Genomic DNA, 15171 nt, shown 5'->3' with positions numbered 1-15171 from the left:
CCAGGTTTTGCACTATGCAGTTTTTGTAAATCAACTCCAATGTGACCGTTTTAATAATAATAATGAATTCTCATCCCCAGTGGATAACAGTGGTTGGCCAAAACTCTTTGATACTATTCAGAGCTCGCGGAGTAATCAGGCCATTCAGGAGGAAGAAGCACACGACTATGAATGCGGTAAGTCAGAATTCTGCTTGATAAATAGGCATTAGCGATTCAGTATTTTGCTGACTAATGGGTTGACCTGTTTGGATCAGCTCTATAAAGACATGGGTTCACCAGTTTGAACCAGCTTCATACAGACGTGAGTTCACCATTTTGGATCCGTTACATAAAGACATAGGTTGACCAGTTTGGATCAGCTCCATAAAGACATGGGTTGACCTGTTTGGATCAGCTCTATAAAGACACAGGTTGACCAGTTTGGACCAGTTCCATAAAGACATGGGTTGACCAGTTTGGATCAGCTCCATAAAGACATGGGTTGACCAGTTTGGATCAGCTCCATAAAGAAATGAGTTGACCTGTTTGTATCAGCTCCATAAAGGCATAGGTTGACCGGTTTGGACCAGCTCCATAAAGACATGGGTTGACCAGTTTGGATCAGCTCCATAAAGACATGAGTTGACCTGTTTGGACCAGCTCCATAAAGTCATGGGTTGACCTGTTTGGTGTGGAGGAACTCAATTGTCCTGCACAGAACCCTGACCTCAACTCTACTTAAAACATTTGTACTTTTTTTTTTTTTTTTTTGTGCCCAACACATGTGAGCAAAGTCTTCTCATCCACCATCAGTACCTGACCTCACAAATGGGCACAAATTCTCAAAGACACCTTCCAAAATCGTGGGGAAATCCTTCTCAGAAATGTAGTGGATGTTATAGTTGCAAGAGGGGTACCTTCATATTGATGGCTATGGTGGGAGGGGGCTACTCCTTATTAATGGCCATGTCAGGCATGGAGGGGACAACACCATCTTACTGGCCATGGGGGAGGAGGTTGACTTCATATTAATGGTCATTGGAAAGAGGGGACTTTGCCACTTTTGTTTTGGGGGGGGGGGGGGGAGTGGGTACCTGGTTTTGACAGGTACCTGCTCCTACTTCCTGGGTAAGATTGCCAATCAGCGATCTTACGACATTACCGCCCCCTATTCCTTCCTCCCCGCTGCCTTGTGGGACACACACAGGTCTCAGAAGACGGCGGGACCATTCAGGTGCATGCGCAGTAGGAAACTGGCTGTGAAGCCTGATGGCTTCTTTGCCGGTTTCCCATACTTACAATGCCGTGCACCCAAAGCCAATTGACGAACAAGCTTGGGGTGCCGCCATGTGGGGATGGGGGGGCAACACCATCTTAATGGCCATGGGGGGTCAACTTCATATTAATGGTCATTGGAAAGAGGGGACAACTTCATATTAATGGCCATTAGGGGAGGGGTCAACTTCATATTAAAGTGGAGCTCCACCGAAGAGGAGATGCTCCACATGTTTTCAACTTCCCCCTCCACTGCCACATTTGGCACTTTTGGGGGGGGTGAGTACCTGGTTTTGTCAGGTACCCTCTCCCACTTCCTGGGTAAGATTGCCAATCGGCGATCTTACCACATTACCTGCCCCTACTCCTTCCTCCCCGCTGCCTTGTGATTCAGATGCATGCGCAGTAGGAAACTGACTGTGAAGCCTGATAGCTTCTTTGCCGGTTTCTTATACTTACAATGCCGTGCACTCAAAGCCAATTGACGAATCGGCTCGGGTGCCAACATTGCAGGATCCCTGGACAGGTAAGTGTCCATATATTAAAAGTCAGTCACTATAATATTTGTAGCTGCTCATTTTTTTTTTTTTTTACAGACTGAAGCTCCTTTAATGGTCATTGGGAGGGATAACTTCATATTAATGGTCATAGGGCAAAAAGGAGGGGGGGGGGGAGTCAACTCCATACTAATGGTTATGGGGAAAAAGGAGGAGGGGGGGACAACTCTGTATTATTAGTTATGGGGGGAAAGGTGGGGGGCATCTCCATGTTAATGGGAAGCCCAACAAGCTCACATAGGTGTGATGGTCAATTGTCCAGAAGCTCTTGGTCCTATAGGTACAGTATATGTTTATGCTTTTAATTATCCATAAATGTTGTTTTTATTTTGTTTGTTTCTTATTGTTCTGCTTACATTTTGTGTTTTTGCTTTAGCTCTAGATGTTTACCCAGAACAATGTGAGTGCCGGAAGCGTTTAGTAAACTGCTCAAGTCAAGGACTTCATTATGTTCCAGCCATCTCTTCTAACGTAACAGCTTTGTAAGCAATGAAGCAACTGAAGTGTGCAATAACCCGCCACCCCGCGTGTCTTCACACAGACTTGTAGCTGAGCACTAAAGCCAACATTCTGATTAATTACATTCTGGGCTGTCTTATTTTATGAATAAACTCAATACTGATCTTTTCATATGGATCTTAAAGGCAGATCATCGATATTTGGGGGAACAAACAGAACTTATAAGGGCTGTTTGATATCTATTTTCTAAAACAAACCAGAGAACCTCGGGGTGAGGGACCAGGCACTGGTTTGAGGGACCAGGCACTGGTTTGAGGGACCAGGCACTGGTTTGAGGGACCAGGCACTGGGTTGAGGCACCAGGCACTGGGTTGAGGGGACCAGGGAGGGTTTGAGGGGACTAGGGTGGGTTTGAGGGGACCAGGGAGGGTTTGAGGGGACCAGTATAACTGCCTCTCCTTAATTTGTTCTTTGAGTCAGGCAATAATGTTAAGACAGAAGTGACCCATTTTTACGGAAACTGTGATCTCCATTAGAGATTAAAATAAATTATGCAGACTCGATGGACCAATAGGTCTTTTTTCTTCTATATTCGTAATTGGGAGCCTTTGCTTCATTGCAATGTCATACGCCATGGTTAATAATGACTGTTGAAGATTGTTCCTTTTTGGAAGACTAACTGAGGGTTCCAGTCATGATTCCTATTTTGTTTCGCCAGCTTCTTACAGTTACTGATTCATTAATGCTTTGTATGTATTTTAGTGATCTGAAGGATAACCGGATCAAATCTTTGCCTGATGGTGTCTTTCATCGGTATCACGATTTGGAAAAGCTGTAAGTGGCTAAACTTGTGCATGTAACTTTAAAGAGAATCATGCTAGCCTATCCCCAACCCAATTCTGCCCACCTTCTCCATGCTCCCCCGTCGCTCTGCTGCAGGACTTAGGAATACCACACCACAACCGACCCCAGCCACCGCCATCCCCCACCACAACACAGCCAGCCACCACCATCCCCCACCACAACACAGCCAGCCACCGCCATCCCCCACCACAACACAGCCAGCCACCGCCATCCCCCACCACAACACAGCCAGCCACCGCCATCCCCCACCACAACACAGCCAGCCACCGCCATCCCCCACCACAACACAGCCAGCCACCGCTATCCCCCACCACAACACAACCAGCCACCACCATCCCCCACCACACTGCAACCAGCCACAGCTGCCACCATCCCCACAACACCGCAACCAGCTGCAGTCACCGCCTTCCCCCACCACAACACAGCCAGCCACCGCCATCCCCCACCACAACACAGCCAGCCACCGCCATCCCCCACCACAACACAGCCAGCCACCGCCATCCCCCACCACAACACAGCCAGCCACCGCTATCCCCCACCACAACACAACCAGCCACCACCATCCCCCACCACACTGCAACCAGCCACAGCTGCCACCATCCCCACAACACCGCAACCAGCTGCAGTCACCGCCTTCCCCCACCACAACACAGCCAGCCACCACCATCCCCCACAACCAGCAGCAGCCGCCACCATCCCCCACCACAGCACAACCAGCCGCAGCCACCGCTATTCCCCACCACAGCACAACCAGTTGTAACCACCCCCATCCCCCACCATAAAGCAGCCAGCCACCACCACCGCCTTCCCCCACCACAACACAGCCAGCCACTACCACCCCCCAATATAACACAGCCAGCCCCAGCCACCGCCATCCCCCACCACAACACAGCCAGCCACCGCCATCCCCCACCACAATACAACCAACCACCGCCATCCCCCACCACAACACAATCAACAACCACCACCCCCCACCACAACACAACCAACCACCGCCATCCCCCACCACAACACAACCAGCCTCAGCCACTGCCATCTCCCAACACAACCCAACTAGTCAAGCCACTGCCACCCACCACCACAACCAGCCACCACCATCCCACACCACAACACAGCCAGCCACTGCCATCCCCCACCACAACACAGCCTCTGCCATCCCCCACCACAACACAATCGGCCATTTTCACCCGCCACCACAACACAACCAGTCACTTTCATCCCACAACACAGCCACTGCCATGCCCCACCACAACACAGCCACTGCCACCCCCCACCACAACACAACCAGCCTCAGCCACTGCCACTCCCACCACAACCAGCCACTGCCATCCCACACCACAACACAACCAGCCACTGCTATCCCACATCACAACACAACCAGCCACTGCCATCCCCTACCAGAACACAGCCACTGCCATCCCCACCACAACACAACCAGCAACCACCATCCCCCACCACAACACAATCAGCCACTGCCACCCCCACCACAACACAGCCAGCCACCGCCATCCCCCACCACAACACAGCCAGCCACCGCCATCCCCCACCACAACACAGCCAACCACCGCTATCCCCCACCACAACACAACCAGCCACCACCATCCCCCACCACACTGCAACCAGCCACAGCTGCCACCATCCCCACAACACCACAACCAGCTGCAGTCACCGCCTTCCCCCACCACAACACAGCCAGCCTCCACCATCCCCCACAACCAGCAGCAGCCGCCACCATCCCCCACCACAGCACAACCAGCCGCAGCCACCGCTATTCCCCACCACAGCACAACCAGTTGTAACCACCCCCATCCCCCACCATAAAGCAGCCAGCCACCACCACCGCCTTCCCCCACCACAACACAGCCAGCCATTACCACCCCCCAATATAACACAGCCAGCCCCAGCCACCGCCATCCCCCACCACAACACAGCCACCACCGCCATCCCCCACCACAATACAACCAACCACCGCCATCCCCCACCACAACACAATCAACAACCGCCATCCCCCACCACAACACAACCAGCCTCAGCCACTGCCATCTCCCAACACAACCCAACTAGTCAAGCCACTGCCACCCACCACCACAACCAGCCACCACCATCCCACACCACAACACAGCCAGCCACTGCCATCCCCCACCACAACACAGCCTCTGCCATCCCCCACCACAACACAATCGGCCATTTTCACCCGCCACCACAACACAACCAGTCACTTTCATCCCACAACACAGCCACTGCCATGCCCCACCACAACACAGCCACTGCCACCCCCCACCACAACACAACCAGCCTCAGCCACTGCCACTCCCACCACAACCAGCCACTGCCATCCCACACCACAACACAACCAGCCACTGCTATCCCACATCACAACACAACCAGCCACTGCCATCCCCTACCAGAACACAGCCACTCCCATCCCCACCACAACACAACCAGCAACCACCATCCCCCACCACAACACAATCAGCCACTGCCACCCCCACCACAACACAGCCAGCCACTGCCACCCCCTATCACAACACAACCAGCCACTGCCATCCCCACCACAACACAGCCAGCCACCGCCATCCCCCACCACAACACAGCCAGCCACCGCCATCCCCCACCACAACACAGCCAGCCACCGCCATCCCCCACCACAACAAAGCCAGCCACCGCCATCCCCCACCACAACACAACCAGCCACCACCATCCCCCACCACACTGCAACCAGCCGCAGCTGCCACCATCCCCACAACACCGCAACCAGCTGCAGTCACTGCCTTCCCCCACCACAACACAGCCAGCCACCACCATCCCCCACAACACCACAACCAGCAGCAGCCGCCACCATCCCCCACCACAGCACAACCAGCCGCAGCCACCGCTATTCCCCACCACAGCACAACCAGCTGTAGCCACCCCCATCCCCCACCATAAAGCAGCCAGCCACCACCACCGCCTTCCCCCACCACAACACAGCCAGGCACTACCACCCCCCAATATAACACAGCCAGCCCCAGCCACCGCCATCCCCCACCACAACACAGCCAGCCACCGCTATCCCCCACCACAACACAGCCAGCCACCGCCATCCCCCACCACAACACAGCCAGCCACCGCCATCCCCCACCACAACACAACCAACCACCGCCATCCCCCACCACAACACAACCAACCACCGCCATCCCCCACCACAACACAACCAACCACCGCCATCCCCCACCACAACACAACCAGCCTCAGCCACTGCCATCTCCCAACACAACCCAACTAGTCAAGCCACTGCCACCCACCACCACAACCAGCCACCACCATCCCACACCACAACACAGCCAGCCACTGCCATCCCCCACCACAACACAGCCTCTGCCATCCCCCACCACAACACAGTCGGCCATTGTCACCCACCACCACAACACAACCAGTCACTTTCATCCCACAACACAGCCACTGCCATGCCCCACCACAACACAGCCACTGCCACCCCCCACCACAACACAACCAGCCACTGCCACTCCCACCACAACCAGACACTGCCATCCCACACCACAACACAACCAGCCACTGCTATCCCACATCACAACACAACCAGCCACTGCCGTCCCCTACCAGAACACAGCCACTCCCATCCCCACCACAACACAGCCAGCAACCGCCATCCCCCACCACAACACAACCAGCCACTGCCACCCCCACCACAACACAGCCAGCCACTGCCACCCCCCATCACAACACAACCAGCCACTGCCATCCCCACCACAACACAGCCAGCCACTGCCACCCCCCATCACAACACAGCCAGCCACTGCCATCCCCACCACAACACAGCCAGCCACTGCCATCCCACACTACAACACAACCAGCCAGTGCCATCCCACACCACAACACAACCAGCCACTGCCATCCCACACCACAACACAACCAGCCACTGCCATCGCCACCACAACACAGCCACTGCCATCCCCCACCACAACACAACCAGCCTCAGCCACTGCCACTCCCACCACAACCAGCCACTGCCATCCCACACCACAACACAACAAGCCACTGCTATCCCACATCACAACACAACCAGCCACTGCCATCCCCTACCAGAACACAGCCACTCCGATCCCCACCACAACACAGCCAGCAACCACCATCCCCCACCACAACACAATCAGCCACTGCCACCCCCACCACAACACAGCCGGCCACTGCCACCCCCTATCACAACACAACCAGCCACTGCCATCCCCACCACAACACAGCCAGCCACCGCCATCCCCCACCACAACACAGCCAGCCACCGCCATCCCCACCACAACACAGCCAGCCACCGCCATCCCCCACCACAACACAGCCAGCCACCGCCATCCCCCACCACAACACAACCAGCCACCACCATCCCCCACCACATTGCAACCAGCCGCAGCTGCCACCATCCCCACAACACCGCAAACCAGCTGCAGTCACCGCCTTCCCCCACCACAATACAGCCAGCCACCACCATCCCCCACAACACCACAACCAGCAGCAGCCGCCACCATCCCCCACCACAGCACAACCAGCCGCAGCCACCGCTATTCCCCACCACAGCACAACCAGCTGTAGCCACCCCCATCCCCCACCATAAAGCAGCCAGCCACCACCACCGCCTTCCCCCACCACAACACAGCCAGCCACTACCACCCCCCAATATAACACAGCCAGCTCCAGCCACCGCCATCCCCCACCACAACACAGCCAGCCACCGCTATCCCCCACCACAACACAACCAACCACCGCCATCCCCCACCACAACACAACCAACCACCGCCATCCCCCACCACAACACAACCAACCACCGCCATCCCCCACCACAACACAACCAACCACCGCCATCCCCCACCACAACACAACCAGCCTCAGCCACTGCCATCTCCCAACACAACCCAACTAGTCAAGCCACTGCCACCCACCACCACAACCAGCCACCACCATCCCACACCACAACACAGCCAGCCTCTGCCATCCCCCACCACAACACAGCCTCTGCCATCCCCCACCACAACACAGTCGGCCATTGTCACCCGCCACCACAACACAACCAGTCACTTTCATCCCACAACACAGCCACTGCCATGCCCCACCACAACACAGCCACTGCCACCCCCCACCACAACACAACCAGCCACTGCCACTCCCACCACAACCAGACACTGCCATCCCACACCACAACACAACCAGCCACTGCTATCCCACATCACAACACAACCAGCCACTGCCGTCCCCTACTAGAACACAGCCACTCCCATCCCCACCACAACACAGCCAGCAACCGCCATCCCCCACCACAACACAACCAGCCACTGCCACCCCCACCACAACACAGCCAGCCACTGCCACCCCCCATCACAACACAACCAGCCACTGCCATCCCCACCACAACACAGCCAGCCACTGCCACCCCCCATCACAACACAGCCAGCCACTCCCATCCCCACCACAACACAGCCAGCCACTGCCATCTCACACTACAACACAACCAGCCAGTGCCATCCCACACCACAACACAACCAGCCACTGCCATCCCACACCACAACACAACCAGCCACTGCCATCCCCACCACAACACAGCCACTGCCATCCCCCACCACAACACAGCCAGCCACTGCCACCCCCCATCACAACACAACCAGCCACTGCCATCCCCACCACAGCCAGCCACTGCCATCCCACACCACAACACAACCAGCCACTGCCATCCCACAACACAACCAGCCACTGCCATCCCACACCAAAACACAACCAGCCACTGCCATCCCCATCACAACAAAGCCGCTGTCATCCCCCACCACAACACAGCCACTGCCATCCCCCACCACAACACAATCAGCCACTGCCATCCTACACCACAACACAATCAACCATTGTCACCCCCACCACAACACAAGCAGTCACTTCCATCCCCCATCACAACACAGCCACTGCCATCCCCCCACCACAACACACCTAACCCCCAGCTTACAGTGCCTTGCGAAAGTATTCGGCCCCCTTGAACTTTTCAACCTTTTGCCACATTTCAGGCTTCAAACATAAAGATGTAACATTTTTATTTTTTGTGAAGAATCACCAACAAGTGGGACACAATTGTGAAGTGGAATTAAATCTATTGGATTTTTGAAACTATTTTAACTAATAAAAAAATGAAAAGGGGGGCGTGCAAAATTATTCGGCCCCCTTGCGTTAATACTTTGTAGAGCCACCTTTTGCTGCGATTACAGCTGCAAGTCGCTTGGGGTATGTCTCCATCAGTTTTGCACATCGAGAGACTGAAATTCTTGCCCATTCTTCCTTGCAAAACAGCTCGAGCTCAGTGAGGTTGGATGGAGAGCGTTTGTGAACAGCAGTTTTCAGCTCTTTCCACAGATTCTCGATTGGATTCAGGTCTGGACTTTGACTTGGCCATTCTAACACCTGGATACGTTTATTTGTGAACCATTCCTTTGTAGATTTTGCTGTATGTTTGGGATCATTGTCTTGTTGGAAGATAAATCTCCGTCCCAGTTTCAGGTCTTTTGCAGACTCCAACAGGTTTTCATCCAGAATGGTCCTGTATTTGGCTGCATCCATCTTCCCCTCAATTTTAACCATCTTCCCTGTCCCTGCTGAAGAAAAGCAGGCCCAAACCATGATGCTGCCACCACCATGTTTGACAGTGGGGATGGTGTGTTGAGGGTGATGAGCTGTGTTGCTTTTACGCCAAACATATCGTTTTGCATTGTGGGCAAAAAGTTGGATTTTGGTTTCATCTGACCAGAGCACCTTCTTCCACATGTTTGGTGTGTCTCCCAGGTGGCTTGTGGCAAACTTTAGACGAGACTTTTTATGGATATCTTTGAGAAATGGCTTTCTTCTTGCCACTCTTCCATAAAGGCCAGATTTGTGCAGTGTACGACTGATTGTTGTCCTATGGACAGACTCTCCCACCTCAGCTGTAGTTCTCTACAGTTCATCCAGAGTGATCATGGGCCTCTTGGCTGCATCTCTGATCAGTCTTCTCCTTGTCTGAGCTGAAAGTTTAGAGGGACGGCCAGGTCTTGGTAGATTTGCAGTGGTCTGATACTCCTTCCATTTCAAAATGATCGCTTGCACAGTGCTCCTTGGGATGTTTAAAGCTTGGGGAATCTTTTTGTATCCAAATCCGGCTTTAAACTTCTCCACAACAGTATTACGGACCTGCCTGGTGTGTTCCTTGGTCTTCATGATGCTCTCTGCGCTTTCAACAGAACCCTGAGACTATCACAGAGCAGGTGCATTTATACAGAGACTTGATTACACACAGGTGGATTCTATTTATCACCATCAGTCATTTAGGACAACATTGGATCATTCAGAGATCCTCGCTGAACTTCTGGAGTGAGTTTGCTGCACTGAAAGTAAAGGGCCCGAATAATTTTGCACGCACCACTTTTCAGTTTTTTATTTGCTAAAAAAGTTTAAATTATCCAATAGATTTCGTTCCACTTCAAAATTGTGTCCCACTTGTTGGTGATTCTTCACAAAAAATTAAAATTTTATATCTTTATGTTTGAAGCCTGAAATGTGGCAAAAGGTTGAAAAGTTCAAGGGGGCCGAATACTTTTGCAAGGCACTGTAGGTACTTCAGTCACTTGGGTAAACTTAAAGTTGTTCTAAAATGCCTCCGATCATAGAAGTTGGGGGAGAAAGAAAACTAGGCCCCCTGCTGTGTTTATTTGGGGTTTACTGGTACCACATCCTTTGCAATTACATTTGTGTTAAGAAAAAAAAACAAAAAAATAAAGCACACAACAAAATGGGACTTTAATGGCTTTACCACACCAAGAAAAGTTTTACAGTTGGATACATTCAGCCTTCATTATAATTCCTTCCATGATGCAATTTCAGGGTCAGAGATTGAACTCGTAACACCTTGTTTGTATTCTACAATGTGTTTCGCAGGACAGACCCTGCTTCTTCATGAAGATAGCTGATTTATGTATAATTGTCTGTCAACAACATATACAAATAGGTAACAAATTGATACAAATTAACTCTTTCATTTTTTTTTCCAGCTTTCTTCAAAATAATGAACTACAATCCATCTCCCACCAGGCATTTTCAGGACTCTTCAGGCTAAAAATGCTGTGAGTAAGCCGAGGGCCCTTCACATTGCTGAGTTAGGATATGAAGGTTGGGGCTCCGTCCCTGCTCCCACATTATCACCCCGTCACATAGACTTCCAATGGCAACCACAAGCGCCAGATGTAAAACACGTTACACAGAACATGGTCCTCTGTTGTCATCATCGGGAGACCCGCACTGGAGTGCAGGCATACCTGAAGTGTCTGCAAAGAGGCCGCATGAGATCAGCAGCACTGAGATGTAACAAAAGATACAAAGAAAAAAATATGAAAAAGGTCTTTTATTTTTGAAAATGGCAATTATATATCATGTATAGTGCTTTAGCAATCCAATCTAAGGGACATATTTATAAAGCAGTGAATCTGACATTCACCAAACATACATCACAGTTGAATGATGGGGCACTATTCCTCCCACTGATACCAATGATGGGGCACTATTCCTCCCACTGATACCAATGATGAGGTACTATTCTTCCCACTGATACCAATGATGGGGCACTATTCCTCCCACTGACACCAATGATGGGGCACTATTCCTCCCACTGACACCAATGATGGGGCACTATTCATCCCACTAATACCAAGGATGGGGCACTATTCATCCCACTGACACCTATTATGGGGCACTATTCCTCCCACTGATACCAATGATGGGGCACTATTCCTCCCACTGATACCAATGATGGGGCACTATTCCTCCCACTGATACCAATGATGGGGCACTATTCCTCCCACTGATACCAATGATGGGGCACTATTCCTCCCACTGATACCAATGATGGGGTACTATTCTTCCCACTGATACCAGTGATGGGGCACTATTCCTCCCACTGACACCAATGATGGGGCACTATTCCTCCCACTGACACCAATGATGTGGCACTATTCCTCCCACTGATACCAAGGATGGGGCACTATTCATCCCACTGACACCAATGATGGGGCACTATTCCTCCCACTGACACCTATTATGGGGCACTATTCCTCCCACTGATACCAATGATGGGGCACTATTCCTCCCACTGATACCAATGATGGGGCACTATTCCTCCCACTGATACCAATGATGGGGCACTATTCCTCCCACTGATACCAATGATGGGGCACTATTCCTCCCACTGACACCAATGATGGGGCACTATTACTCCCACTGACACCAATGATGGGGCACTATTACTCCCACTGACACCAATGATGGGGCACTATTCCTCCCACTGACACCAATGTTGGGGCACTATTCCTCCACTGACACCAATGATGGGGCACTATTCCTTCCACTGACACCAATGATGGGGCACTATTCCTCCCACTGACACCAATGATGGGGCACTATTCTTCCAACTGACACCAATGATGTGACACTATTCATCCCACTGACACCAATGATGGGGCACTATTCCCTTTGGATACCCCTGATTTAGAGTTAACATCTACTTTAAGTCTTTATGCACAGAGGGGCTTTTATAAATGATTTTATTCCTGGCAGGATGCCAGAGAAAGGAAACTTTTGACGCATAAGCCACATTCTTGCAAATGCGTTTTAGATGCGTCTAACACTTGGGCGTTTTGTTAATTTGATTGGCTCAAGCTCAAGCGCCTGTAAAACCCTAACATGTTGTCACCAGATAAATGGGTCAAACTCCGTTCATTCGATCACACCTAAATCTTCTAAAACATATATAAAAGGTTTACTTGATAAGCATTTAAACTATTCTGAAAAAATAACAAAAATTTAAAAACAATAAAAATCTGCTTTGATTTAAAAAGCTTTTTCTGGAATCTGATTTTGACAAATGACGTTCATTTCTAAGTTTTACTTTTCTGGCAGCGAAATGCAAATAAGAGACATTCTCAGCCCACCAGACGTATCTCTACATTGATCGGATTTCATGGGGTTACCAGAGTCTCTGTCTTTCCCGATGTGAGAATGTGGGAAAGGAGATCCCTATCACAATTTATGGGATTGTGGATAACCAAAAAAGATTTCGGAGTCAAAGAGCGCTCATGCACCAAGGAATGTATTACTCCCCCGGAAACCAGAAATGCAATAGGTTACAGCTTACCAATCATTAGATGAGCCATTTAGCAGTTGCTTTGCTGTGATACAAGCATGATCGAACATCGTAATCCCGGGGAGGGTGGAACGTGACAGGGGTGTACATACAGGGGTTGCAGGGGTCGCCATTACGACCCCATCCCATGCTTTAGGGGAGCACCATGTGGCCTCCCTTGTATGCCTGGATCGGATGGGGCACTATTCATCCCACTGACACCAATGATGGAGCACTATTCCTCCCACTTACACCAATGATGGGGCACTATTCATCCCACTGACACCAATGATGGAGCACTATTCCTCCCACTGACACCAATGATGGAGCACTATTCCTCCCACTGACACCAATGATGGGGCACTATTCCTCCCACTGACACCAATGATGGAGCACTATTCCTCCCACTGACACCAATGATGGGGCACTATTCCTCCCACTGACACCAATGATGGGGCACTATTCCTCCCACTGATACCAATGATGGGACACTATTCCTCCCATGGATACCAATGATGGGGCATGGTCTACTCCCTCTGGACATCAGGACATTTTTCTCATACCCATTGACCACAATCCGGCCCCCTAAAGTCAGTAGGACAGTAAGGACCGGCCCTTTGCTTGGAAAGTTTGGAGAACCCCTGGTTCAGGAGACCAGGACAGAGCATTGTCGACCTATAACGGGAAGTGCTTGACCAAGGGACCTTCATGGAAGGATCACCAGGGGGTCATATTATTGGCCTGGTACAAAGGGTAAACCGCGCTACTCAAACAACAAAAGAAAGCAACCTATAAGCAGCAACCCTAATCGTAATACTCCGATATCAAACTAAATAGGTGAACAAAATGAGCTGCGCTAAAAACAAATTAAAAATTAAAAATAAATCAAACACCTAAAACCTAATCAAAACCTATACAAAATAAGCATGAAAAACAATATTAAATAAACAAAAAATGTGATTAGTAAATAGTATACATGAATACTATCATATCATCATAGAGTGAATAAAGTGTATACTAGATCTGAAATGAAATTAGTATAAATAATATAGAAAACACCCACAATAATTAATGTAAATTGAAACAAAAATAATAATGTGTGCTAAATCTAAACGAATAATATTAACAAAAATAATATTCAAAAACCATAAAGAGTTCATATGTGATAAAGGAAAAAAATAATTTTTTTTAGTCCAAAAATATTATTGATTCTTCAAACTTGATATTAAGGTGCAAAAATATCCACAAATGCGTGTATGTAGAAAATATTCAAAACAATCCTCCACCAGTGAGAAGAGGGGCCGCTTACCAGAGCTTTAGATCCCAGTGTTAGTGAGATCAATAAGGCAACAGCACAGGGGTTTCTGGGTGAACCGTCACAGGCATCCCACCATCTACATCTCCAATACGAAGGCTCCAATACGAAGGCTCCAATCGAGGAACGAAGGTGTCGTAGATTGCTGACACCACGCTGTCTCTATCTCCAGTACGAAGCCTCCAGTCAGGGAACGAGGGTATCGTGGATCATCTGTTTTCTTTCTGGCCGGTTTTAAGATGTTGTTGAAAAAAAAGACATGGGTCTTTGGCCTGCAGATTTAAAAAGATTTGAAATGACTTTTTAAACGACTTTAACTCGTTGAAGGTAATATTAGTGATTCGGGTTCCATGTCTACTTTTTTACTGCCCTCAGCGGGAAGTAGAGAAGATGAAGTAGAAGAAGGAAGGGCAGACCCAATGCCATTGGGAAAGGAAAGTAGACATTTGTGCCATAAGATCAGACCAATGGAGGGATGGAGGATCGGACAGAGAAAGTCATGGACTGAAGGCAGAAGGATGGGGTGGGGGGGGGGGGGGGGGGTTATTG

At 50.6% G+C, this 15171-nt stretch overlaps 1 protein-coding gene across 1 annotated transcript in view; it reads left to right on the top strand.

Moving 5' to 3' along the window:
- The window catches only part of LOC143964037 (relaxin receptor 1-like), a 213937-nt gene that overhangs the window by 135850 nt on the left and 62916 nt on the right, over positions 1-15171 (top strand). The window contains exons 3-6 of the mRNA XM_077473781.1: positions 81-176; positions 2190-2295; positions 3035-3106; positions 11185-11256. Coding sequence (XP_077329907.1) covers positions 81-176; positions 2190-2295; positions 3035-3106; positions 11185-11256 — 346 coding nt within the window. The remainder of the gene's footprint in view (positions 1-80; positions 177-2189; positions 2296-3034; positions 3107-11184; positions 11257-15171) is intronic.

Source organism: Lithobates pipiens, unplaced genomic scaffold, assembly GCF_037356315.1.
Source record: "Lithobates pipiens isolate NorthernLeopardFrog02 unplaced genomic scaffold, aLitPip1_a1.2 Scaffold_1, whole genome shotgun sequence".
In the NCBI taxonomy this organism is placed as follows: domain Eukaryota; kingdom Metazoa; phylum Chordata; class Amphibia; order Anura; family Ranidae; genus Lithobates; species Lithobates pipiens.
This window is presented reverse-complemented; position numbering and strand designations above follow the sequence as displayed.